Source organism: Epinephelus fuscoguttatus, linkage group LG7 (assembly GCF_011397635.1).
Source record: "Epinephelus fuscoguttatus linkage group LG7, E.fuscoguttatus.final_Chr_v1".
Classification (NCBI taxonomy): domain Eukaryota; kingdom Metazoa; phylum Chordata; class Actinopteri; order Perciformes; family Serranidae; genus Epinephelus; species Epinephelus fuscoguttatus.
Window position 1 is genome coordinate 24,034,597 of NC_064758.1, and position 26,880 is coordinate 24,061,476.

At 42.3% G+C, this 26,880-nt stretch overlaps 2 protein-coding genes across 2 annotated transcripts in view; one reads left to right on the forward strand and one right to left on the reverse strand.

The window, feature by feature from the left end:
- Nucleotides 1-26,880, reverse strand: part of lrp1ab (low density lipoprotein receptor-related protein 1Ab) — a 118,459-nt gene that overhangs the window by 20,946 nt on the left and 70,633 nt on the right. The window contains exons 25-60 of the mRNA XM_049580070.1: nucleotides 26,228-26,432; nucleotides 25,559-25,723; nucleotides 25,072-25,316; nucleotides 23,467-23,598; nucleotides 22,257-22,484; nucleotides 21,937-22,111; nucleotides 20,796-20,890; nucleotides 20,505-20,654; nucleotides 20,270-20,410; nucleotides 19,905-20,033; nucleotides 19,172-19,303; nucleotides 18,921-19,055; nucleotides 18,696-18,825; nucleotides 18,425-18,551; nucleotides 17,200-17,351; nucleotides 16,899-17,023; nucleotides 16,236-16,610; nucleotides 10,103-10,292; nucleotides 9,708-9,912; nucleotides 9,421-9,613; nucleotides 8,266-8,391; nucleotides 8,036-8,164; nucleotides 7,521-7,640; nucleotides 7,197-7,310; nucleotides 6,917-7,066; nucleotides 6,706-6,828; nucleotides 6,455-6,571; nucleotides 6,195-6,323; nucleotides 5,932-6,057; nucleotides 5,636-5,776; nucleotides 5,283-5,470; nucleotides 2,472-2,655; nucleotides 2,292-2,377; nucleotides 2,066-2,185; nucleotides 1,744-1,931; nucleotides 1,422-1,627 (exon numbers count right to left, since the gene is read on the reverse strand). Of these exons, the coding sequence (XP_049436027.1) occupies nucleotides 1,422-1,627; nucleotides 1,744-1,931; nucleotides 2,066-2,185; nucleotides 2,292-2,377; nucleotides 2,472-2,655; nucleotides 5,283-5,470; nucleotides 5,636-5,776; nucleotides 5,932-6,057; nucleotides 6,195-6,323; nucleotides 6,455-6,571; nucleotides 6,706-6,828; nucleotides 6,917-7,066; nucleotides 7,197-7,310; nucleotides 7,521-7,640; nucleotides 8,036-8,164; nucleotides 8,266-8,391; nucleotides 9,421-9,613; nucleotides 9,708-9,912; nucleotides 10,103-10,292; nucleotides 16,236-16,610; nucleotides 16,899-17,023; nucleotides 17,200-17,351; nucleotides 18,425-18,551; nucleotides 18,696-18,825; nucleotides 18,921-19,055; nucleotides 19,172-19,303; nucleotides 19,905-20,033; nucleotides 20,270-20,410; nucleotides 20,505-20,654; nucleotides 20,796-20,890; nucleotides 21,937-22,111; nucleotides 22,257-22,484; nucleotides 23,467-23,598; nucleotides 25,072-25,316; nucleotides 25,559-25,723; nucleotides 26,228-26,432 (5,676 nt within the window). The remainder of the gene's footprint in view (nucleotides 1-1,421; nucleotides 1,628-1,743; nucleotides 1,932-2,065; nucleotides 2,186-2,291; nucleotides 2,378-2,471; nucleotides 2,656-5,282; nucleotides 5,471-5,635; nucleotides 5,777-5,931; nucleotides 6,058-6,194; nucleotides 6,324-6,454; nucleotides 6,572-6,705; nucleotides 6,829-6,916; nucleotides 7,067-7,196; nucleotides 7,311-7,520; nucleotides 7,641-8,035; nucleotides 8,165-8,265; nucleotides 8,392-9,420; nucleotides 9,614-9,707; nucleotides 9,913-10,102; nucleotides 10,293-16,235; nucleotides 16,611-16,898; nucleotides 17,024-17,199; nucleotides 17,352-18,424; nucleotides 18,552-18,695; nucleotides 18,826-18,920; nucleotides 19,056-19,171; nucleotides 19,304-19,904; nucleotides 20,034-20,269; nucleotides 20,411-20,504; nucleotides 20,655-20,795; nucleotides 20,891-21,936; nucleotides 22,112-22,256; nucleotides 22,485-23,466; nucleotides 23,599-25,071; nucleotides 25,317-25,558; nucleotides 25,724-26,227; nucleotides 26,433-26,880) is intronic.
- On the forward strand, nucleotides 13,980-15,017 carry LOC125891099 (galanin receptor type 1-like). The gene has a single exon (XM_049580071.1). The coding sequence runs from the start codon at nucleotides 13,980-13,982 to the stop codon at nucleotides 15,015-15,017; it is 1,038 nt and encodes a 345-aa protein (XP_049436028.1).

Sequence of the window (26,880 nt, forward strand, 5' to 3'; positions counted from 1 at the left end):
TGGACAAACCACTGATGGTCTGACACAACAAGCTAATACAAGATTGTCAGATGTCCTATTATGAATTGTAATTCTGTATATAAAGTAGTTTTCCTCCATCATCGCACACTCATAGTACAATGCTCTCTAACAAGTGTTTTACACTATTTTACATGTGTATTCATTCTTCATTCAGAGACTGCTGGGATGCATCTATATGTGTTGAGCAGAGCTTAGCGAATAAAACAATACAGATGCCCGTTGCACTCCAGAATTCTTCTGCATGCCTGGTTGGCTCACAATATCAACTATTGTAGCGAGTGTGCTAATCAACTGAGCGCTACACAGACGTCATACATGCTCGAAGCCTCACTGATCGGAACAAAAAGGGCTTCTGTCCCCTGGGCCTGTGCTGCAGGACTCCAGCCCAGCGGGTAACCATCTGACCTGCCTGCTTATGCTTGGTGGCTCCCAAACAAGTATGTGAATGTATGCATGACTATGTGACAAGAGGAAACTCATTCAGACAGTTGACAAGCCCATTAGCCTGTCACCCCACAAAATGCAGCCACAGCAAAACCTAATCGGCTGAATATTCAGTTTCTTCTGCACTTCCTTGTTTCACTGCCAGAGTGGTTTTGTCATAAATCATTTCTCCTGTTAAGTGGACAGGATGAAAACCACTTAAAGCGTCCCAGTTCCCCATCAGCTCTATTTATATGACTAAATTAATAAATGCATCAAAAATACTGCCTTGAGTAAGTCCTCTGTCTATTTCAAGCTAAAGTTGCGACTGTGGCATTTGACAGCTTCCTGCCTCCATAACTTTTCATTTTAATGTTACTTTGAACTTACTAAAAACATTCAATCGCACACACACATATCTTACGTCACTGCAGACCAATATTTAGACTAATACATGCAACTGGAGTCCCATATTGTCAACAATTAGTTGAGAAAGTATGGTTCAGCAATATGAAGAAAATCAAATGTCACAATATTTTAACTAAATAACCCTGAAAAAGAAATTGTGACAATATTATAGGTTTGACTAGGGTTGGTGCTTTCACCAAACGTATACGCAGTGAGATTTTTGGTAAATAATCATCGGCTAGCGGAGTCATATGAAGCCAAAGTAAAACACACGAGACTTAAAATTCTACCTTGTGTGGGCTTTGTTGTCTTCAAAATTTATTGTTTCTGTTTCTGTAAAATAAAACTAAATAAAAGCTTTGTTTCCACAGAGGGCAATGGTTTTCAGTTTATAAAATTAATGGGAGGTCTGAGTCACCACGACATGTAGTTACACTTGTGGGGATATAACATACAACATAATATGGATATATTGCCCAGCCCTATGAGAAAGTGTCACCAAGTTGCTCTCAGTGTGTAAAGGCAGTAAGAAAACTGTGTCTGTGTAGGAGTGTAGACTTGTTTGTTACCTGTGTGTCTGTTGGTGCCATCCAGGCTGGCAAACTCAATGTAGTCCTCTCTGGCATCAGCCCAGTATATACGGTCGTTGATGAAGTCCAGGGTTAGTCCATTGGGCCACGTAATCTTATCCTCTATGATGACACTTCTGTTTGTGCCGTCCATACCAATTCTCCCAATGTGAGGGTTGTCGCCCCAGTCAGACCAATACAGGTAGCTAAGCAGCACAGGGATAAAGATAGTGTTACAGTGACAGTATTTAAATACAGCTCAGCAGTTACCATCAGAGTGTTTTAAGAGCCTGTAAAATATAATATCAGTTGTGCTTCTCACCCATAGCGAACATCCACAGCCACAGCACGAGGTTCCCTCAGGCCATTGTTCACCAACACAGTCCGGTAGGCCCCATTGAGTTTCGACACTTCGATGGTGTCCCGACCTTTGTCACACCAGTACAAGTTCCCGCCAACCCAATCCACTGCCAAGCCATCTGGGTTACTCAGGGAGGTCCGGTGCAACACCTGCCAAGTCAGTCAATTACAAGGATACACAATGATAAAGTTTCTAGTCAGAGACTCACACAAAATTTTAATCAAGCGAGGTAAACAGTATTTATCCTCATGTGTTGGCTGGCTAAAAGGGTTTCCTCACTGACCTCCATGTTGCTGCCATTCATACGCATGCGTCGGATCATGCTGCCCTGAGTGGTCACATCTGTCCAGTAGATCATCTGTTCTGCATAATGGAAGTCCAGTGCCACTGCATTATTCAGACCCTGAAACAAAGGAGGGTACAATATTAACAGGTGAATGGAGCGCAAACAATAAGAGCTTCACCTTGTTGTGTTTCAGTGGGTCAAACTGAGAACCAGTATGTCTCACCTGTTTAATAAGAGTGTAGTTGGAACCGTCCAGGTTGAGTTTTCTCAGGTAGTACCGGTTAGCAAAGATCAGGTAGGGCTCCTCTTCTACACACATATACAAGACAGAAAACATTTGCTTCAGGATTGAATTGGCTGTAAGCAACCAGCAAAAAGCAAAACCCACACAAACGAGCCTCACCTGACGTGGACTTGCAGATGGTGGGGTCGTTGGGGCTGAGTTCAAAGCCATCCACACAGAGACAGTGGAAGCTGCCGTGTGTGTTGATGCAGCGCTGAGAACAGGGGTAGGTGGTTGTGCACTCGTCTATATCCACACACGTCTTCCCATCCCGCTTAAGCTGGAAACCAGGATGACACCTGCACTGAAGGGGCCAAGAGCACAGGAGAGATGTCAAAATCTCACAGCCTGCAGGTTCTGGCACTTCTCACTTTTAGTAAGGACCAATTACAAGGGGCTGCCACTGCCTGTCACAAAACCTCTGTCAGTCAACCTGATACACTTGCTTTTCCTTTCAACAAAAGCCAAACTTCCAATGTAGAGTGGTACTAATATCTCAACACTGTCATGAAATCCAGTTGCTGCTGACGGATAAGCTGCATAAATAGCTACGATTCTCACTTGCAAAGACCTGTAACAGAGAGCACTGGTAAAAAAAAATAAATAAAATAAGCTGACACCCAATGTGTTTGTCAAATGTGTGGCGTGGATATCATCTTCCCACAAAGCATGGCAAAAACATTTATTCATTACTAGTCAAAATCAGCTTAAACTGTCACTTCTCATAAGCACATCTGTGTTTCAATGCTCACACTTCCAAATTCTACTCCTTTGCCATCATGTGGGAATTTGCAGTAAACTGCACTGGTGTTTGCACAAAGGGAGTCACACACACAGGGTTTTCTCTCCTTATAAAACTTAAAGGTGGGCCGCCTTTGAGTTACTGGCCGCCGCCTTGGTTGAAAATTCTGCCAAGAATGCAAAGATGAATTGCTATTATTGGCGAGGCAAAAAAATGTGTTTGTCATGGAGCTATGTTAAGTTACAGAAGTAAATAGGACTGGATATTGTACCTCAGATGCTGTATACTTTTTGAGCACCACCATTTGACAGATCATTTAAGAAAGAAGAGATTCCAGTTCCATGTGTTTATACAGACTGGACATCTGTGTGAAATTTTGTCATACATAGTATATAACTTGCGAGTTATGGCCAAAGACATGTTTTGTGAGGTCACAGAGAGCTTAATCTTTGACCTCTGACCACTTAAGTCCGACGCTGGGCAAGAAGGTTGTGAGTTTTTTGATCATATGAATAATAATAATAAATCATTATAGTGTGTATAGTTTATATTTTGCATAAATTAATTAAACCTATTGTTACACTGTTCAATATTTGGTCACAGCATGTTTCTCCCAAATATATTGGGCATATAGCAGTTGTTCGTGGTTACCATGGTTACTGCAGCAGCAAAATGCCTCTGTTAGCAGGCCTGGTATTGAAGAATGTCAAACCATCAACAGCCCTAGAAATAAACTGTCACTGATGTCGAAAATAATGCAATACCTTGAATCCTAATTGTCTTAATGTCGGTTTTTAATACAAGACCGAAGAAAGAGGAGTAAAAAGATTTGACAGACTATAACAGGCTACTGTAGCATCTCCAGACTCGACTGCCCTGGAAAATGACTATTCTTTCCCGGGACACAAATTGTCACGATTTTTTGAAAAAATATATTTATAATTTAAAATGTCAGAGATCCAAATTAAACCAGATTGTTCTACTGCTATTCTGTTTTTTCCTCTTCACGTTTAGACATCCAATCCTGTGTCTGTAAACAGGTAAGAATGAGTAGAACACAGCCACAATTGACCATATGTCCATACTATTTTTTAATTGGTAGCAGAAATAGTTTACCATATCATCTAGCAACTGCTGCACGTGCTGTCGCTGTCTTAGGGAGGCTATTGGGTCATTTTACATTATTTTGTGCAGTTAGTAGGTGTCTATATTCCCTGCCATACTGTGAGAGCTTCACACTACATAACTGACACACTGGAGTGCAGAGATTATTTTATTTTGAAAGCCAGCCCCTGACCGGATGTCGCAGTTAGGCTTCTCTCGTGTCTCGTGTTGCTGTCGGGATGATTAAGATGCCTCATGTCATTGCTGACGAATCACCATGTGCATCAAAAGCCTGAATGTGCATCTGTGTCCATGGCAACCAGTCTCTTTAACCCCTTCAACTGAATGGAGTGTAAGCACTCCTGTTTCTGTCATGGACATGGTATAAACCCAGCATACTCATGTTACTCATACATTAATAACTTTTCTTATTACTTCAGTAGATGGTCAGGTGTAGTTGGTGAAGCTTATATCCAAAAATGGTCAAAGGGGAGAGCAACAGCTGTATCTGACGATTGTTATCAGCCTGGCTGCATGTCATGACAAATAGAGGTGAGAGAGACAACAGGGAGTTCTACAAGTGTGAACATAATATATTTGCAAATGTTTTCACACCCTGCACTGCGTGTCAAATGTCCTGGTGTTTCACAAATAAAATGTGGCAACCTTAATAACAACACGCCCACCAGCACAAAAGTAAATCTTTTTGGTGTACAAGTAGTTCCTCAATATTTTCAAATGAAGCTCTGACCACAGCCGAACAACACAGACATGTAAGTTCACTCAGAGTTCAAGCTGTTCTAAGACTGGCCTCCTACTTTCAGAAAGAGAGCCAAAACATGTTTTAGTCTTACATAACTGCATGCCTGAAGTGAGTGGTTCCCAACCTTTTTACTTCAGGTCCTCCCTAACTCTCCATTAATAGCATACACCCCATTTGTCTGTGAGGTAACTGTGTGCCTATTAGGCGCATAATTTCTTGGCCAATTAAAGTTAGTGAGTTCACAAAGTAATTTGATTTGCTTTAGTTGTTCTTGAGAAATTGGGGGAAAAAAAGCATTTAAACAACCAATTAGACGGCTTACCTTGAAGCCAATCTTGAGGTCATCGCAGAGCTGCGAGCAACCACTCAGCTTACTGTTGAGACACTCGTTGATGAAGCAGTTGAGTTCATCAGAACCATCACCGCAGTCATCGTTGCGGTCACACAGCAGAGTCTCATTCAAACACTTCCCATTACGGCACATGAAGGCTGACTCATTACACGTCCTCTCTGTAATCATAGACAAACGCCATGTCACATTAGTGTCACTGTGAAAGAGGATGTGGCTATGGCTTTTTTGAACAAGAAGTTCCTCATATGATTCATATTTTATTACGTTGGTAGAGAAATAAAAGCTAAAAAGAGATTTAAAAAAATGCTGAGTAAAATCCTGACCCGAGTCAGTGCAGCGAGGGTTCTTGGGAGCTTCGTCTGAGCCATCCTGACAGTCAAACTCTCCGTCACACTCCCATTTCTTCTGGTTGAGGCAGCGGCCGTTTGCACAGCGGAACTCATCTGGACCACATGTTGGGTATTCTACACCAGAACAAGAGTATGTTTATCATTAACCTCAACCCCCTTTGGGTGGTACAACAAAAATAATCACGAATCAGACTCTCTCACAGCCTATTTTGTGGTCAGAATTTTCTAACTTTCCACCTCCTGAATTTCTCTTCCAGGATCACACTCACCACATTCTGGGGATTCATCCGAGCCATCAGAGCAGTCGATGTCATGATCACACACAAAGTGCTTGGGGATACACTGTCTGTTCTGGCACATGAATTCATTCTCATCACAAGTGCTGTTGGTGTACACTGGAAGTGGAAAAGAACACATTTTAGTTAATGGACATGGAACTGTGTTGGAGGGAGAGTTTCTGCTTTTTTTTTTTTCCTATCACGACACAAAGGGGACAGATTTTTTCAAGGGGGTTTTTAGCTATCCCACTCACTGCAGCCAGCCTTGACACTCTCATCAGCTCCATCAGGGCAGTCTTTGTCTCCATCACACTTCCAGCGTTGAGGCACACACATGTGGGAGCCGGGGCACTGGAAAGCCTCAGGGCTGCAGGTCTTGGATTCTGTGACGACATTACAGGAAAATTACCTGATGATATAATGTCAGGAAATCTTACACATACTGTCAAATGCCTCCACTGAGCGTGGGAGAAAGTACTTCTACATTTGTGAGTGTAAGTAATATGTCACTTACTGCATTTCTGGTCCTCATCAGTGCCATCACCACAGTCATCAGAGCCGTCACACACCCAGTGGCTGGAAATGCAGCGATGGTTCCCACATTCAAACTGGGTGGATGTACAAAATTTGTCTGCGCAGGAGGGCAAAAAAAGCTCAACATTGTGGAAAAATTATTTAATTTACCCTAACCACAAGTTTTTCCATGTGCACTGGGAAGCCCAAAGACATAAATAAGGGTACTAGAGGACAACTTTGTACACTGACCACAGTGCGTCTCATCAGCTCCGTTTTCACAGTCATTTTCCTTATCACAGGTCCAACTCATAGGAATGCAGCGACCACTGGGACAAGCAAAGAAGTTGACTGGACATTTAAGCTTCCTTTTATCTGCAAAACAACACAAAAACACAACGTGGAATCTCTAACAATTTAAGAAAAGCTGAAAGCCTTTTAGGGGGGAAACAAAGCACCCAACCTGGGCAGTTTCTCTCATCTGAAAAATCTCCACAGTCATTGTTGCCATCACACACCCATGAGGGCAGATAACACAGAGTCGTTTTCTCACAGCTCTGGAAGGACGCTCCTTTCACTCCCAGGCGGAAGAAACGGGAGCAATCAGTGGGTTCTGGGAATTATGGAAAAAGCTTTTAAAAATTATCTTTAAAGAAATCTTAACTAATCCATTAAGCTCATTTATCCTCATGCAATCCCAGTTTTGTTAAAACTTTAATAATCTTTTTTAAATCATTACTTACGACAGTTCATTTCATCACTAGCATCCGCACAGTTGACCACCTGGTCACAGCGGCTGAAGTTGGAGATACAGCTTCCATCTTTGCACTGGAACTCTCCTACTTTGCACAGGGTCACTGCAAGATGCACACAAGTTCTCTCAAATGGTGAATATGAGGCAACTTGATCATGTAAGCAAACATATTGCCGTGTTATGTGGGCATCATAGTTAAAACTGTGCCAAAATCTGATACCAGGCAAACACAGTTTCTTTTTGTGCATATATCAAAAGCTTAACTGATGATTTTTAATAAGCTGCAGCTATAAAATGGACACAAATTGCTTACCATTGCAGGGCAGTTCATCTGAGTGGTCACCACAGTCATCTGTGCCATCACACCAGAACTGGTGGCCGATACAGCGGCCGTTTATGCAGCGCCTGTAGCCTTTCTTGCAAATTCGGTTGGCTGTGGAGGAACAGCAGTTGATTAGCATTTAGTTGAAGTGCAGAGTCCTTTTTTTTTTTTTTTTTTTTTTTTTTTACATATTCTGAATGTGGCCTAATCTTCAGAATAACTATTTTATAAATGAAACTCATGGGCTCTACTACATTCTCTGTATCAAACATACTAAATTTCCCTCTACCCCTCCACTTAGCTGTAATAATGTTCTCCTTGAATTTTATGGTCACAAATAAGCCCTTGCTCTCCTCTAACCTAATGATCGAATAATAATTTATTGCATTTTTGCACTCACTCTAATTTGCTTTGACCATCAACTAATTATCTGCAAATGATAAAATATAAATCATGACCTGTTACGGCTCATTGTTCACTAACTAATAGCTCCATAAAAAACTCACCACAATATGACTGCTTCTCATCAGACTTGTCCTTGCAGTGCGCCATGCCATCACAGGTCAGGCTGTAATTGATACAGTCTCCGTTTCCACACTCAAAGTCATCCACACTTCCACATGACACATTCAGTGCTGGTGAGGTAGAAACATATGAATTCAGCAACATTCAACCATTTCATCAGGAGGAGGCTTTGTAAAATGTTACCCTGAAATAATCAAAGACTTCCTCTTACAAGAGCAGGTGTTATCTTCCAGGAGTTGTCTATCTCCACGGCAGCTGCAGTTGACCCGTCCATCGGATGTGGGCAGACACAGATCTTGGCAACCTCCGTTATTTGTTCGGCAAGGAGAAAACTCACCTGAGAAATACATACCACAGGTGGTTAAGTAAAGGCAGTAACGTTACATGTTATTCCTTGTGTAGACTTTTTCCTCTGAATGTCAAATGATTGACAGAAAGCCCAGTATGACATCATGTGTATAATGACATGAAGTTACTAAACTATATGGTAAAAACTAAGTTTTGCATTAATATTTCAAGTCTGTGGAAGTTGTCTGTACAGAGAACAAGACTCTACAACAATGATGTAGATCTGTAACTACATTTACATGCACAACACATTAACATTGCCCTTATTCCAAAAATGACAATATTCCTACTACTTGTTTACATGGCTAATGAAATTAAATATCCCACTAATATTTGCATTCACATGCAGCTGTGCATACTCCGATTAACTTGCACTAATACGTTGTTTATCTTGGCTTTTGCTTGTGCCAGGTTATTTTCAAAATTTTTCACTGGTGATGGACTTGTTTGACAGTGTGAACACAGCCTCACTCTTTCATTCCTTTAACCGCCTTCTTGAAAAGGTTAACGTCTCAGTATGTGCCCATATCCAAAAACCTGTTGGTATCCTAGTCTTTCATAATGTTTAAAATTTGTTTCTCCTGCCAACCAGAAATGTATGCTTTGTTTGTGCATGTATCTTTGCACCAGCCTGCAAACTGTTGGCCAGTTGCTTTATGTACAATGTATTGATAACAATGCACAGAGCTGAGGCCATGCGCCACAAACTGCGGTAAAAACCCCCAAGTATTCGACAAATTAAAATTTGACTTGAGGAAGGTTCAGCAGATCACCAAGGTGACTACAGTTCATCCTCAGTGGGACATGGATATCAGTGCCAAATTTCATGGCAATATGTCCAATATTTGCTGAGGTATTTCAGTCTGAAGTGGTGGACTAACAAACAGGTGTGGAAAACACAACAAACACCTCCTTTTTCAAACATGGCAAAAGAAAGCTTTATAACACCCCTGACACTTTCTGGAATTGCGTTAAGTGAGAGGAGTGACCAACAAAAACTTCAGTGAGTAATACTTACAGCTGTTGGTGTCATTAGCCACAGCGACGATGCCCATTGGCTGCTGAGGGATGTCAGCACGCAGTACTTTCATGTCTCCTCCTGTGTATTTGTCAGCTCTAAGGACGGCCCTCCTCACCCAGTCAGTCCAGAAAATGTAGTCACCATACACAGCCAAACCAAATGGATGAACAGGCTCATTCTTCAACAAGACCTGAGGCAGAAAAATTTAGACATCATTTCACAGAACACCGAGGTGAAAGTCAACACCTCTGTAAGCCAAAGGAGAAATTAAAGGGCTGTCTTACATAGCGGCTGCTTCCATCATATTCGCAGCGTTCAATCTTGTCCAGCGTGGCATCAGAGAAGTAAAGTTTCTCAGCACGGTGATCTATGGCCAGGCCGTTGGGAGTTTTAATGTCAGTGCCGATGATCACGAGCACATTGGCTCCATTCAGAGAGGCCCTCATAATGCTTGGAGACTGCTCATTCCAGTTGGTCCAGAACATGAGACTGTAACGGGAGCAAACAAAGGATAAGCACAATGATGTGCAACTGGAGCTTCCAAATTGTATTGGTATAAACGTTATGGTTGACTCAACTAAAATAACTCCTCTGTTCAAAAGAAATAAAAAAAAGAAACAGTATTGGAACTTGGCCCTGATACAGTCCAGAGCACCAAGTTTCGATATTAATGACTCACTCCTGACACTCGTCCAGCACAAAGGCTCTGGGGTGGTCCTCTCCAGACATAGTGACCACAGTGTTGCGGTTATAGGCCACAGAGCGGCTCTGGTCCACAGTGTGACGAGTGATGGTAGAGGTTGTGTAACTGGTCCAATAGAGTGTGTCCCAACCACGGTGATATGCCAGGCCCTCAACTGACCCTACATCTGTGGAGCAGAGAAAGAAGAAGTTGGCCCTCTGTAAATATTTTGGTCCAATTACGATAGTTTTTCAGACAATAGCTCTTTTGTTGTCGTCCAGCCAAAGCTGTAAGAAGCAAAAAGCTTGAGAAGAACAAACTCTTTTTATTTCACCATAAAAAAATCACCTCTCAGGGGTGCTAGAGGGAGCTTTAATGAGGACCATCAGTGAGGATTCAACAAATCATTAATCACTGTCATAGTTTCACAACTTGCCCCCATGGTTAACTCTGTGAGGCTTTATTAAAAAGGCAGCAGTAAATGCTTTTAAGGTTATCCCCATCCTCCCACATTAGTTCATGAATGGTGAAACACTGAGGAAATAGGACAAGGTTAAAAAGAAAAGTAAAAAAAAAAAAAGAGAGAGTGAAATGGAAGTGGTACCACACAGAGCCAAGTATGAGCCACGCCTGCTGTTCCTGGAGAGACTTTAAAGAGTCTGTATCATCCTGTCATTTCATGGCTGGCTGCCTGCACATACAAATACAGTTCCCTGTGGACACTCTCATTCATGGCGACTTCTTGTTCCGAAAAGAAAACCACCACTGGAACAGCTTGAGTCACTTTGGGGACATAGGCCAGGGTGAAGAAGTCAGCTGTGCATGGCATGGATAAAGCAGCTGCTCTCGATAGGCATCGTCTTTTTATCCTGTGACCTCCCACTAATAATACATACAGTAGTAGCAGGCTTAAGCAGTATCTGTTTTGTCACCCTTCCTGACATTACACCAGGGTGTATGGTACATGACTGTATTTGTTAAGAAACTAGAACTGCCTTACAGTTGTATGCCTCCGTGAACCAGTCAAGTTGCTCATTCAGTTTACTTTAATTTCTGTAAAAACATGGATGGAGCACACGAGATCTATACAATCAGCACAATTTCAAGTTGGACACCCGAGATTAGCTTCAATAATTCAGTATCTGACCAAATGTCTTCCCTTCTGTGGCTGAGTTATGATGTAACGCCCAGAAAAGTGTTTTTGCAGAACATTATTATGTCACAGGGAAGTTAACCTTTGTTCTTTAGGATATAAAATGTCATCAATTCATTATATCCTATCAAACATTTGTGTGAAATTTCGTCATAATTAGCTTATGAATTCTTAAGTTATGGCCCAAAACATGTTTTGTGAGGTCAGAGTGACCTTGACCTTTGACCATCGAATTCTGATCCGTTCATTGTTGGGTCCAAGTGGACATTTGTGCCAAATTTGAAAAAAATCCCTCAAAGTGTATTTGAGATATGGCATTCACGAGAATAAGACAGACGAGGTTACAGTGACCTTGACCTTTGACTTGTGACCACCATCGCCAGTACGGAGTCATAAAAAAAAAAAGAAAAGAAGAAAAAGGTAAGTTACTGCTAATGGAAGGCTCGTTATAGTCCCCTTGTTTCGACTAGGAGATGACAAGGAGATGTATTAGAGTGTCGAGTTTGTTACGTTCCACAGGCTCTCTTAGCTTTTGTAGTCTAATAAATAAAATAACTCAAATATTCTTATACCCATTTTCCTCATTGAATATAAAGATTTAACCATACATCTTCTGAATTTAAGTTTCTCTCTTCAACAAACTAAGACTAGCTTAACTGTCTTGTTAACTTGTCATACAAAAACACTTGTTCAACTTGACAAACAAAATAAAACTCACCAAAAACCATCTTGATTAGTCTTTCAACTCAACTTCCAATAACCACCAACTCTGGTTTGGTCAAAATAAACCCTTAATTCACCAGTTAGATGTGAAAATATGCTGGCTCTACCGCCGTTTTCCCCGCTGTCTCTCTCTGCTTTTGTCCCGTAATGTTATCCCCACCACTCACAGTCACCATCTATCTCAGCTCAGCTGGATGTCACACCAGAAGTGACTGACCTCTGGTGGCACATGCTGTGCACTGCAATACATCACCTTAACGTGGCATCTCTAATAGAAAGAAAGCCATCTGTATTTTTGATGGTATTGATGATTATACCATCGAGATTTCTAAATACCCTGGATTTACGTAATACTTTAATACTGCCCAAGCCTAAGTAGTATAAATATTTTTAACTGTGGTGCCTGTATGACACACAACATAATGGAGAAGGATACTGTACAGCAGCCTCACAGGCTCCAAGGTGTGCATCCATCTGTTCTTGGTCGTACTAGCAACCACATTTATGACCACTTACGCCCAACAATATAAACCTGAACACTCCAAGCAACTGTTTGCTCCTGGCTGAAAGTCAATAATTGCCCTTTAATAGATGTTTCAAATGAAAGAAGGAGTGCCATAATCATCCTTAATGCAGGAACATTTTAAGACTGAATACCTTGTTAACCAAACCGAATGCAACTAAAAGGCCAGTTTAGGACTGAATATAGAGGGACACAAACAAAGTCTTTTCCATACTCAATGATCAGGCTATGCAAACAGAAATGAGAAAAAGGTGTACTTGGGCAGCTAACTGCGAAGGTTAAGGGAAGATCACGTACTACACAGGGAGAAATGAAGTAGGTTCAAGCTTGTATTATGTAATGAGCAAAGGCACAATCTCTCCTCCCCTTGCCTAGATCAGTTCAGCCCCTGGTTACTGTGCAAACACTGGTGAAAACCTGTTGGGGAGACAATTGCCACTCAGAATAGAATCTCTCTGACTATCACAGTAGTAAAGTACACCAAGTGAGAATTATAATCTTTTCCTACTGTTAATTTCAAGATCATTTATTACATTTTTTTTCCTTAAGCTATTCAAGGTCATGTGAAATTTATAGTAACTGTTCTGCTGGTGACGTCTTCAAGTCTCTTGGGAGCTTCTAAATGGACAAGATGCCTCCTGCCGCGGTGACCACTTAGCATCAAGTAGCATTGACTGCTTTTAAAGTGGAACGTCTGTTAGCAACCGCTGGGATGAATTTGTCCACTGTTGCCTGGTTTCAAGAAATCAATATAGCCACAGAGTAACTGCTGCAGCGACATCTCTCCGGTTTTTCTTTCCCTCTTCCTTGGATTATTGAGGACATGCTGATGCAGCTAAGGAAAAGCCAGTGTGCAAGGACTGCTCTTTAAGGTCATGTTTTTATTTTTATTTTTATTTTTCTGAGTCAAACCGGATAACAGCACAACAGTTTTTCTAAAACTATCCCTTAATCTTTTTTTCCACACAAGGAGAGTGCCATATCCAGCCATCTTTTAAGTAGTTATAATTTCTGGAAAAACAGTAGGAGACACATTTTTAGAGGGACTCAACCAGCCACAGAGCAGGAGGAGCATGTGTGGCTCAATAAGTAGCGGACTTCACCACTTGACTATCTGTGGGCACTCAAAAATAAATTCATACTGCATAATGATGGAGTGTATATTTTTGCAGGTCACATTTACAACTCCGCATACAAATTAAAAATAAACTGGAATGTACTCTTTCTATTCTCTTTCCGTGCGAGTACATGGATTATAAATGTCAATGAAGAAGTCAACTGCTTTTTTAAGTGCTATCATTATGAGAGGACTAAATGTCTTAATGGAGTGCAGCCCTGTCTGTGATTAACACAATTTAACACATAAACTGTTGCAAACAGATGCATCCCCAAGACACTGTGTGAACATGCTGCTCTGATGCTTAACAGTAACAGGCCACTAGATTAATTTCTCTATAGAACTTTGTTGTGAATGCATGGAGACTTTAGGGCAGCAAATAAACAGCAGTGGCCTTGGCCAAACTAAAAGGACACATGAGGCTTGGATTAAGGTTTTGGTGCCCATTCTGGATGGGCTAATTCTAGTGACTGGCCTGGTGGGTCAAACCCTGGTCATCACCATTCTTACTGGCAGGAGGAAGAAAGAAAGTCAACCCCCACATGGTACAGACACCCTGCTGCTGGCTTTGAGTGCTGCTGACCTGCTGCTGCTGCTCTGCCTGCCTTTCCACACCTCTGCCATCACCCTGGGCTTCTGGCCTTTTGGCAGCTTCCTGTGCAAAGCCATCAGCTTCTTGGGTGTGGCCTGCTCAGCTGCTTCAGTCTTTACTCTGGCGGCTTTGGCTGTGACACGTTACCTCACAGTGGTACACCCCACCTGGGCATACCGTTCCAGAATGCACCGACGCATAAAGCTGACAGTAGCCCTGCTCTGGGTCCCTGCCTCGGCCTTGGCAGCGCCACAATTTGCCTTTCGCACAGTTAGCGCCTCCAGCGCTGTGTACTGCTTTGCCTTCCTGTCTGAATTCAGCCAGCTGATCTACAGCATTGCCCTCTTCATAATCGGCTTCGCTTTACCACTGGGCATCATTGTATTGATGTATACCAAGATCTACTGCTTTCTTCGACACGCACGGCTGCTGGGGAATGCTCCCCAGCTGGAGCGCTACCAGAGCCAGGTCACTCACACCTCAGCTCTCCTGGTCCTGGTCTTCACTGTCCTCTGGCTGCCCTCCTATGCTCTCATGTTCTCCTACGTTGGAGGAAATATTACAAGCTCACCTGGCTACAATACCATTGCCATCCTGGCCAGACTGTTGGCATCCTCAGTAGCAGTAGTAAACCCTGTACTGTATGGGTTTATGTCTCAGAAGTTTAGACGAGACTTACTAGAGCTGGGGAGAGAACGCTGGGCATGGTGCAAAAGCTGTCTGATAGATTGCCCTGATGTGATGGGCAGGGACATGGTGCAGCCCTTTGAGCTGGACACAACCTCAGAAGGAGGCCAAAACTGACTCTCTGGCCAGAGAGAATACACTGCTGCTACCTCATTACTCACTTGAGGGGATAGTTCAGATGTTTTGAAGTGGTGTTGTACAAAGTACGTATTTGTAGTCAGTGCATTACCTACAGCAGATGGCAGTTGGCACAGCCCCAGTTTGGAGAAGCAGGCTGGAGTCCGATACAGAAGCTAAGCAATGTACTTGGGCATGCCGACAGACATCTACTGCTTTACTATATATTTATCTATTTATATATCAATATATGGAAATGTATGTAAGATTCCATAGACAATACTCTAAGGGATATAAATGCAAAGAACTTCATTCCATTGTTATATATTAAATCAGATAAAAAGCTCACTTACCTAATCACCCATTTTGTTATGTTTTCCTTACAATTTGCTTGGATTTATTACTTTGGACAGCAGAATGCAATAAAACAGTGTTACAATATGATTGTTATTGCGATATGATTCTATTAAAGGTGATATATAATAATATTATTGATTGCCAAGTGGTATCTGGAACTAGAACGCTCCTCTAACCTCAGCTGAAAAATTTAATTCTCCTTCAACTGGAATAAATTCTGTGTTTTGATGGATGAAAATCTAATGTGGAAACAACAGCCATTATGTTCACAACCTGTTCAAAATGACATGAATAAACATGCTAACTACATGCACTTTACTTGTTTTCCTGTCTTTTCTATCAAATAATTCATGTTTTGAATATTGCTTGCTAAGAACAGCTTTTCGTCCAGGGCTTTTAAATACGATGCTTTTCTGGATGGAGTTCAACAACCTTCTCTTGAATCATTTAAAGGGAATGGGATTTAAAAGACACTTCAGTGTTGAAACTAGCAAAAAGCACTGTGCATGTGTGTGTGTGTGTGTGTGTGTGTACGTCTTCTTCAAGTGGCAGCCCTAAGTGATGTCAGTCTCCTCTAGTTGAGAAGCTGCAGCTGTGTGTACATACAGTGGATCCTCCTGGGTGCTCGTGTTGTCAAAATGCGTGATGATGGCTGTTTACAGTGTCGAGGAGACGAGGGACAACACTCAATTATTAATGGGCAGGATAAAAGAAATGGTACCACGAGGCAACACAGCTGAAATATATGTAGACAGGAGGAGTGGAGGGAAATGTTTGGGAGAAGTGATGAGTGATGCAGAGTTTTGCAGATTATCTGAAGTGTTGAAAAGAATGACATGTGATTGATGACTCCATACTTACTGTCCACCACAATCTTGCGGTCTGTGCCATCATCGTTAATCTGCTGGATGTTGCCAAAGTGGATGTCGCTGAAGAAGATGCGGTTGGCTCCCTTTCCTCCACCACCATGATAGTCAAAGCTGAGGGCGATGACATTCTTCATGTGATCCGGGTCCTCAAACGGCTTTATTGGCGCATTGAGGTTCGTTTCATCTGACAGGTGAATGCTCTTCAGGATGGTACGTTCCGAATACAGCAGGTATCCGTCATAGTCGCGACAACCCCGGTTGTCCTCTGCCAGCATGCCGTGAGCACAGGCGCAGGTGCGCTGCCCGTTGCCACGGAAAAGACACAGCTGTTCACAGCCGCCGTTGTTGTCTTTGCAGATGTTGGTGCCTGGGGAGAGTGTGACACATTTATGAGGTGTGTTGTTAAAACAAATAATGAGCCTTGTTAAACACAATTTCAATTTCATTGATTCTTGGCAGGAGTGGATTGAGTTCGGTGGTAAAAATTTTTTATTACTGTGTGTGTGAGGGCTTGTATTTGTGTACATGTGAGGACCAACTCATGGCAGCCCACTGTTCTTAAGAGGACATTTTTGCCAAATTTAATGGCAAAAAGCTGATTTTTAGGGTTTTATGGTTAAGTTTAGGAGTGGGTGTCTTTTCTGTGTGTTCCTACCTTGCTGCCGGGCCCTGTTGAAAACCTTGATATCTTTCAGCTGTACACCAATGCCAGTCCTGAGCTGCACAGCATCTGTAGCATTGTCTTTGCTGCCTCTCTTAATGGAGCCATTGGCATGAGTCCTTAACAAAAGACAGCAAAACTGTGAGTCAATTAACAGCATGATACAATATGAAATCTTCCACATGACTCAAAAGCTGTCATGCATTAACAAGTATGGCTAGATAATAATAGAGCAATGGAGAAAAAAAAATGGTTCAATGGTTGGTTCAAGAAATTAATTAAGCTCTGAACTGACCGGTCACTCCAATAGATGAATTCCTCAAAAACAGACACAGCAAACATGTCCATGTTGTTATTGGCCAGCACCAGCTCCCTGTTCTCTCCAGTCTCGAGGTTTATACGCTCAATCTTGTCTGTCCTGGCGTCGCACCAATATAGCATACCCCCCTGCAGAGACAAAGCAGGAACAAAATAGAAATGCTTATTCAAGGGAGGTCACATTTTAAAAATGAAAATTAAACCAAAAGACATAAGGGAAAGTGTTAGGGCCCTGATCACATGGAGCATTTTTAGCAGCCTGGAGTGGCTTTTTGTAATGGTTTTCAATGAGAGTGAGGCTTTTTGCTCGCTGCTTTTACGTTGCTGAGCACCTCAAGTTTTCGCAGGAGAGCCCTGAAGGCCTCAAGTTTAGAAAACTTAAACTCAGATCAGGAAAGCTCCTAACGTCATTTGCCTTTTATCCCATTGTCCCACTGGATGAATGTAGAAGTGGGCCTTCTGTGGTGTTAACAACAACATTCATGGAAGACAAACTAGTGGTTGCTGACGCTGATACTTGGAGCTGTATGACTTAAACTATCTAAAGAAAAAAGAAATGTGAGTTTACTTCAGAGCAAAATAACGGTTAAGCTAAAGGTAGGTGACTTGGTGCCTAGCAACAATAATAAAAAAAAAAAAAAGATGCCACAGCAAGCAGCAAGTCTTTTTTTAAATGGTAGACTTCAACCAAAAAGGCAGGTTTGCAACCTGCAAAAAGCACTCTGTCTGATCGGGGCCTTAATTCATAAACACAAACATCCTAGAAATCATTCTATTGCCCCCATTTGCTAGTTCACTACAGCACCTAACACTTTAATGTACAATACTAGAAGATATTTACATGTGATTCTAGGTAAGCATCATTGCAAGAAAAAAAACAGAACTTGTAGTAGCTCTAAAACTAAATTAACAGTACTTTGAAATATGATACAGCTATATATATCTGGCAGACAGAGTAACATGTGGGACTACTAAAATTTACTCAGAGCAAACAACTATTTAAAGCTATAACTGTGGCTACAGTAAGTAGAATTGATTGAACCAAGACTATAATCTAATCTGTAAAATGATGACCAATGATGCACTCTTTGGAAAAATTGCAGTATAGCTGTTTAACCTAAGAACTAAAAACTACACATATTAATAATGACAAATGTGTTCATGAAGGTCTGAAGTGCTATAATGTTAGCTGTGGTCATTACCTCGTAGTCGATGGAGATTCCATTGGGCCAGCTGATGCTCACATTGACCAGGACCAACCTCTGGGAGCCATCCAACCTGGAGCGCTCAATACGAGGGTACTGACCCCACTCAGTCCAGAACAGGTACCTGCACACAGAGACACACAAGATTATCTTAAAGTGCGATTTCTTGAGTTTAGAAATATAGCAGCATGGTTGAGTAGACATTGCAAGCACCTAGAGGCAATAGTTTTACAGAAGGCAGAATTTAATCGTTGTCAGCAAGACTTACCCTTTGACTGGGTGAACAGTGATGGCTCTGGGCTTGTCCAGGCCCTGGGAAATGACTACATAGCGGAAGGAGCCATTCAGCCTGGCCACCTCGATCACATCAAAGCCCTGGTCAGTCCAGTAAATGTTTCCTATAAAAGATCAGGGATGCAAATAAGCTTTGTGGTCCTTTGTGTAATATGGACAAGAGAGTTTAATTAGGATTTTAAATCTGTTATGTCTAGACCTGCTATCCAGTCGACAGTGATGCCCTCCACCCTGCCAATGCCGTTGGTGACCACATCTTCTCTCCATGTCTGATCTCTCTTAGCTCTGCTGATGGTGCTCAGGCCCATGTCCACCCAGTAGATGGTGTCATTCTCTGAAAACAAAGAGGCCTTTTGTGTCATCCTATAAATACTCACTGAGATAAAGACAGCTTGAAAATGTCACTTAAGCAAAGCCATCTAGTTAGTGATGTCCCTCAGTGTCACTCACCAGCGTGGAAGTCGATGCCGACGGCCAGAGAGGTGCCAGACACTGGCACCAAGGCGTCAGATTTGTCTGCCGGGTCAAGTGGAATACCTCGGATTCCCTCATGAACAGAGTAAAGCAGGAAAGAGCCCATGCCTGCTCAGAGACAGTAAGAGACGTTTCTGTTTTTGAAATACACTGCATTTTTACTGTATGTGTGACTGAAGCTGTGACACAGTAGCTCCTTTTACACTGCCTGTTTAAAGAGGAAATGTCACACCGTTGTTTCACCTCGCAGTTCTGTACAAAAACGTACAATCACAGAATAGGGGGATGGAGCTGTCATGCCTTTACCAGCAGCGTGAGATAGTAACAGCACTGAATCAACGTTTCACTGAGAGATTTTAAAAGCAGCTAGAAGCAGCTAGCAGCTAACTCAAAGAGGAAGAACAGAAGCTGAAATTGTCTGCAAACTGGAAGGACAATGAGGTCTGGGAGCTCCTTACCCTCTGTGCAGAGGGCAAGATCAGCCACCACATAACAGGGATGGTAAATGCTTGTTATTGCCTTACTATGCCACTGTTACTGTTTAGACAATGCTGCCTAACAGGTATGTTAAATGTCATATTAGAGGCAGAAACCTCTTTTGCTTCGGAACGTTGTTTTGTTCTGTGTCAAAAAGAAAAGTCACCATAATAACGGGTTCTCATTGCTTCATCATCCTCGAACCTCCATGTAAAAAGGTCTAGTGTCTTACCTTCACAGGACTGCTGTCCTGTCTTGAGGCTGTACCCAGCTGTGCACATGCAGGCCCTGGTTGTTGGTGACGTGGGCAGACAGAGCTGGGAGCAGTCTCCATTGTTGTTACTGCACAGATTGATACCCGCTGAAGGAAAAGGAGAGGCTCAGTAAGGCCCAGGAAGAAAGAAAAATATTTTTCTTTTCTAGTTTCATGCTGAATGGAACATTGCTTTGCTGAATTTTGCATCTGCTTCAAAACATGAGACTCAAGTAAAACTCAGTTGTCCATCCAACTCTTCCAAACTATGTAGTATTACATTTTGATTTATTGCTGACAAAAACCACAAGCAGTAACGTTTCACTTCAAGTGATATCTCTTACCTTTCTGCACATCCTCATCATAAATCCTCATGTGCATCATGGGGGAGGTGTTGTTTCGCAAAATCTTCCAGTTTCCTCCGTCCTTCTTGTCACATGTTCCTATCTGGTCAGTTCCCTGGTCCGCCCACCACAACTTTTCTCCTACAGTGAGGGAAATGTATTCATATATTTGTATGTTATCCCTTTAACAGGGACCAATGAGTTTGGATAGGATAAATGTGAAGTATCATCTTACCCATAATGGCCAATGCAGTAGCCTTGGTAAGTTTGCCTTTTACACCTTCCAGGATCTCCAGTTTAGTTCCATCCAGTTGACAGCGGTTAATGGTGCTGTTTCCTGAGCTGATCCAGTACAGCTGCTCTTTTTCATAGTCAATTGAGAGGCCTGCGTGAAAAGAATAATGATGCTACCATCAATATACATCTCTAATATGCTTAATCTGTACTGGAACCCCGCAGAGATAAATAGATATCCAGTATTATTTAGCTGACAGTGATTTTTCGCAGTGGGGGTACATCGACTCACCTACTGGTCCTTTTTGATCTGTGAATAGTATGGTGCTGTTGGTACCATCCATGTTTGCCATGCTTATGTTGTCACCATCTGTCCAGTAAAGCTTCCTGAGGAGGGATATGAATGTTATGAGTACTCTACCAAAGAACCATAACAGTAGGAGACACTACAGGAACATCACAACATGAGGAAAAACTACAAGGCCAAGGAAGAAGAGGCAGCCAAGGAATGACAGCTATACCTCCAAAACCTTCCCCAAAATGTATTGTTGTAAGGCAGCAAATGCTCTTGAATCTACTAAAGTAACCCTCCAGACATGTTTTGGTGTATGTGAGGAATCTCTGTTAAAGTTAATATTCAGATTGACATGGTTTTCCCCACATAAAAAGTAAAAGACTAAAAAGCATCTGGAAGCAGATCTACTCTTGCTCCCTCATTGAGAAATTCTGGACTAGGATGATTGGTGAAAGAGCAGTGCACATCATGGTGGTTAGTGTTAGAAGAAATGTTGGAGAGATTAAGCCATATCTAAGCCTCAGTTAGACCCAGACTCAGGTGAGGAGTCTGTTGTCGGCAACTAACAGATGTATCAGAACGGTAAGTGTAGTTAGCATCTTTATTTGTTTATATTGTTTGTTAGCTTGTAGGCTAACTGGCAGTGGTTGGCATAGTGTTGGTGGTTGTGAAACATACAATAACATCTGCTACAATGTTCAAGTGTGTTCAGATTTAAATGCATGAACTGCACACTCTGCAAACTCTGCACTGATAAGTCCACTCTGCACTGGAGGTTTCAGGTTTCTTTGATGGTGTTGTGTTGAAATCTGATGTCCTGTAGATATGCCTTTCCCGTATTAGACAACGACTGGCTTTCGTATTAGGAAAAAACCTAACCTAGCTTGCCCAGGGTACATTTGAATTTCCAGATTTTAGAGAAGTGCACGGAAAAAAAAACACCTTTCTAATGACAAACTTTGCATAAATACAAGACAGTATAGTCAAGATCAGACATTTTAGATGACGTAACCATAAGAAAAACATAGTTTTGACTGGAAAGGATCTTTAAGTGAAATGGACAACAGAAAAAGAGCACCATAGAGAGAATTCATATCTCTGACTGAAAGCAGACCTGATTAACTGAGAGAACACTCACCCCAGTAGAGGGTGCACCACCAGACAGTGGGGCTTGTCTAAGCCCTGGATGACAGCATTCTTGAAAGATCCATCCAGTCTGGCCACATTGATCTGTTTCTTATTGGCATCATAGCTGGTCCAGAAGAGGTTTCTGGACACCCAGTCTACTGCCAGCCCATGAGCGTTAGGAAGGTCTAGGAAATGTTAGAGCCGCGATAAGGAAGGTTAGGGTTTATTCTATTTTTTCAGACAGATATAGAAAGTTTAAAATGTATACTGAAAAAAAAAAAAAAACTATTATAAAAACTGAATCACAGATATTTCTGTAATCATTCTCACCAGCAGACACAACAGTCTCCACCCCTGTGCCGTTAATGAAAGCTCTCTTGATTGTCTGCGTTCGAACATCTGACCAGTAGATGCGATGCTCCACTGCGTCGTAGTCGACCACTGTCACATTGTCAATGTCCGGCACGGTGAAGGAGATGATGTAGTTGTAGTAGGGGTTGTCAATGTCTACACCTCGGATCTCAATCTGACGAGCGTACAGAAGGAACTTGCGAGACTCTGTGGGGGGGCAAAAAACAAAACAGGATTTTAATCATTTTTGTTGCATTTTTATAAATTACTTCTAAGTTTTCTGCAAATAATGGAAAGTGTGAAGAGAGAAAGAAAGAACAAATTTCTCAGACTTCTCTGTAAAGGAACCCCCTGTTCTCATGCTCAAGTTTAGCCAATCTATATTCTTTAAAGCGCATTAAGATTAAAAGTTAGGTTTAGGGTTCTTCTCACTGTGCGAGCCAGACAATCAAAGGGTGGGGCCAGCTGGGTCCCAGAAGACAGAAGCCCATGACGGTCAAACTGACCAATGAGTAACATGTTGCCCGACTTGTTGAGGCTTGATTAGCTCCTGAGAGATGGGATATAGAGATAACAAATGACTCCCTCTCAGTCAAGAATTCATGCAGCTTTAACTCAGTGGTGAATGTGTCCAAGTTCAGAGAGACTCTGCCAAGCTCCCTGAAAATTCCCACGTTGATGGGGAATGCATCAGACGCCCTCTAATCCAATTATCCTTAAATCTACACTGCTGAGATGAGGATTGTTCAGCAGAATGCTTAACAGACACAGATGCCCACAGATTCCCACAGCTACCCCTCAAAACCATCATGAAACCCACTCATGAAATCACATAGTAATAAATGAAGACCTCAGGCACATCACTTGTGACAGTCTTTTATATGAAATGAAATGGAAATGAGAGTGAAGAAGGCCGTGTGGCACAAATAGAGGATAAGTAATTAGATCTTCTGTCATAAGAGATGACAGCTAATGGCATTGATGTCGCATTTGGGAGCTGAGCACACCGTAGCAGCCATGACAGTCACAAGAAGAGATTCCTGCAAACAAAGAGCTTGTTTCTTGCGACTTGATGACATGGATTATACTGTATATGACGGTGTAGCGTGCGCACACTTGGCCTGAGCTTTTTAAAGGTAAGAGAAAAAACAAGCCTGTAGGTGTTTGTGAGGAGAGTATCCATCCTTACCTTTGCAGGTGCGTTTGTCAGGCTGCAGCTTCATGAGGTGAGGGCAGGCACAGGAGAAGGTCTGGTTGAAGTTGATGAGACAGAGGTGGGAGCAAGGGCCTTTACCATCACCAGTGGCACACGGGTTAGGTGCTGAAAGAAAGGAGAAGTCAGAGGAAATGTGGTGAAAGTGAGAAAGGAGGTATTTCATTGAAAGGGACAGTTAACCCCAAAATCAAAAATACATATTTTCCTACTTAACTGTAACGCCATTAATGAATCTAGATTGTTTTGGTATGATTTGCCGAGTTTTGGAAATATCAGCCGTAGAGATTTCTGCCTTCTGTCAAATATAATGGAACTTGATGGCACTCGGCTTGTGGTGCTCTAAGTGCCAAAAAATATATTTGAAAAACTCAACAGCAATGTTTGTTTCCAGAAATCATGAGCCAGTTACTCAACACACGCCACAGACCTTGTTGTGAGCAGTTTGATGTCGGAACTATTTTCTTTCTACCGAGCTACCAACTGTATCATCGCGCAGATTGAAGTGTGCATCTACCATTAGCTCACCTAGCACCACCAAGCTAGCTAACGTTACAGCTCAGCCGAGGAGGACACCATCAATGTTTGTACATTTTGTGCTGTCATAAGCATGAGACTCTCGTCCACGAATAGATCCATGCTCCGTACTGCACCTTGATGCAGTTGTAGTTTGGTAGAAAATGTACTCTGCACAACAATCGGGAACCAAAACAATTTAGATTGATTAATAGCACTACAGGTAACAGAGAAAAAATCTAGTTTTGATTTTCGTGTGAATCCCTTTAATGCTCACACTATGCCCTGCTGTGTATATATTTTCCAAAAGCTCTCCACAAAATCCATAAAAGCAGCCCATTTATTCTAGTACCATACTAAGCCAATAGTTTAATCTGAGAAGCTATTTCCAGAGTCAAGAGTGTAATGGACCTCTCCATCAATGGACCCTCAAGGAAAGTGAGAGTGCAGAAAAAGACTTTGTCTGCCAGACCCGCTTGTTGCCTCATCACTGTCATGAGCATTGGCTGCAGCTGTCAATCAACGATTCTGTGAGATCTCCCTTTTTCTGCCTCCAATTACAGGTCCCAGTGCCTCTCTGTTGCCCCTACACCCTTGGGATCCCATAGCCATTGGCTACTAAACACCAAGGTGACAGTTCAATGTGACAGAATACTGCAAATCTTTTTGTCATCTTGTCAATCATGTGCTCCTATGAGATCAACACATGACATTTAAGTCACAGGAGGAAGGTTTTATTTCCTACCCAGCCGGTGGGAAATGCCAAACAGTGAGGTGACTTTTTGATCAACGAGGCAGCAGGAGGTGTCCAAATTGCTGCCGGTGTGTGGAGACAACACGTCTCACAGCTCTGAAAGGTCAGCTGTCTTTGGAGAATAGGAGTTGTGAATCAACGCGGTCAGCAATGAACTGTGAGCTCGCCACCGTTCTCCTATGAGTTAAAGCCCAAATCAGTCAGCCACACTGGCAGGCAGGGGTGAATCTGAGATACTGTGGCACTATCTCTCCGTGTGAGTGTGTGTTTCTCTTTGAGAGTTAATGCACACGTCGCTGGTGGCAACCTACCCTGCGGTTGTCTGGATGGGTGATAGACCTGCAGGTCAAAGGGCTGTGTGTTGGTCCGCTGGACAACAGTGACGTTGTGTCCAGTCCATTTGTTTGCCTTGGCCAAAGTGTTAGTCCTCCAGTCAGTCCAGTAGACTTCACCTCCATACATGGTGACAGCAAAGGGGTGGGACAAATACTCATGACCCCTCAACACTTCAATCAGCCCAGAGCCGTCGTACATAGCAGAGTAGATAGCATCTGACCTGGAAGAGGATTAAAGCAGAGAGATGTATACTTTACATAACGTGCATCATGTTACTAGATGAGCCTGTACTGTGTATGCAATTTTGCATAAGCAAAGCACATCTGCATGTTTATTTAAAAAAAAAAAACAGTGATGGTGAGCAAGCAAATAAAAAAGAATGAGCGAGTGTGTGATGCAATGAGGGAGTGGGTGGATGCTGTGCAATGAGAGCATTCTGTATATTCTAGTGACAAATGCTACCTGGCATCAATCCAGACAATGCGTCTTTCCATGTAGTCAACAGTGAGTCCGTTGGGCCAGCCACCACTGCCTGTTTCCCTGTGGATGGTGCGTCTGAATTCACCACTCATAGATGCTGCCTCAATCCTGGGCAGACTGGCATCCCAGTCTGTCCAAAACAGAATACTGCAGAGAGAGAATAAATCAAAGTGAGGAGGGATTTATTTTCACAGCTGTATCAGTATCAACACAGAACATGTAAGTTTAATAGAAAATACACTGAGTGAAATATGCTTTGAGCTAAGTAATTATTAGGGCTGGAATTAAAGACTATTTTTTTATTGTTGATTAATCTGTTGACTATTTTCTAAATTAATCAAGTGGTTGTTCAGTCTATAAAATGCCAGAAAATGGTAGAAAGTATAGATCGATGCTTGCCAAAGCCCAAGATGACATCCATGAATATCTTGTTTTGTCCACAACCCAAAGATATTCAATTAACCGTTATATAGGAGTAAAGCTACGACAACATATTCACATTTAGGAAGCTTGAATCAGAGAATCTGACTTTGTGTTTCCTTAATAAAAACAAATACTTAAACCAATTAACTGATTATCACATTAGTAGGTGACTAATTGTTGCAGCTTTAGTAATTACAGCTTCAAAATCCCTACATCTATGCTTCTTACCCATCACGAGGATCTAGGGCAATGGCCCTGGGGTGCTCCACCTCCCCAGCCAGCAGGGTGGTTCTCATGGTCCCGTCCAGTTTGGCCACCTCTATCTGGTCCAGATTGCTCTCCACCCAGTAGATGTTTCCTGCTATCCAGTCCACAGCCAGGCCTTCTGGAGTAGCCAGTCCATACTGGATCACCACTTCAAAACTGGTCAGGGCTGAATGGGACACACACACACAGACAGAGGAACTTCAAATTAGGATTGTGTTTGGTTCTTTTTCATGTGTTTGACATCTGAATGGCAAATCGCAAAAGGGACCAAGGTTGACAATACGTAGCTTTTTATAGAATTTTAATGTTAGAAAAATGGCTGGGTATTGGTATTGCGTAACTTAAAAGTAGCGACCCAACACCAAGTAGTATTAAAATGTCTCAAGAACGTTCAAACACCCTGCCGGAACAGGAATCTTTCTGTTGCTGCCATCTCTGGAGCCGCTCTCCTCGTGGCGAACAGTCAGTTGAATGTCTCTCTGATTAGCACGAGCTGACAAAGCAGCAGCAGCCAGCATCCAACACCGAGCTCTTAAAAGGTCCTAACATATTCACACTGACACCCAAATGGGTCAACTCTGTAGTTAAACCCTTTAATAACTGTAATGTTAGCC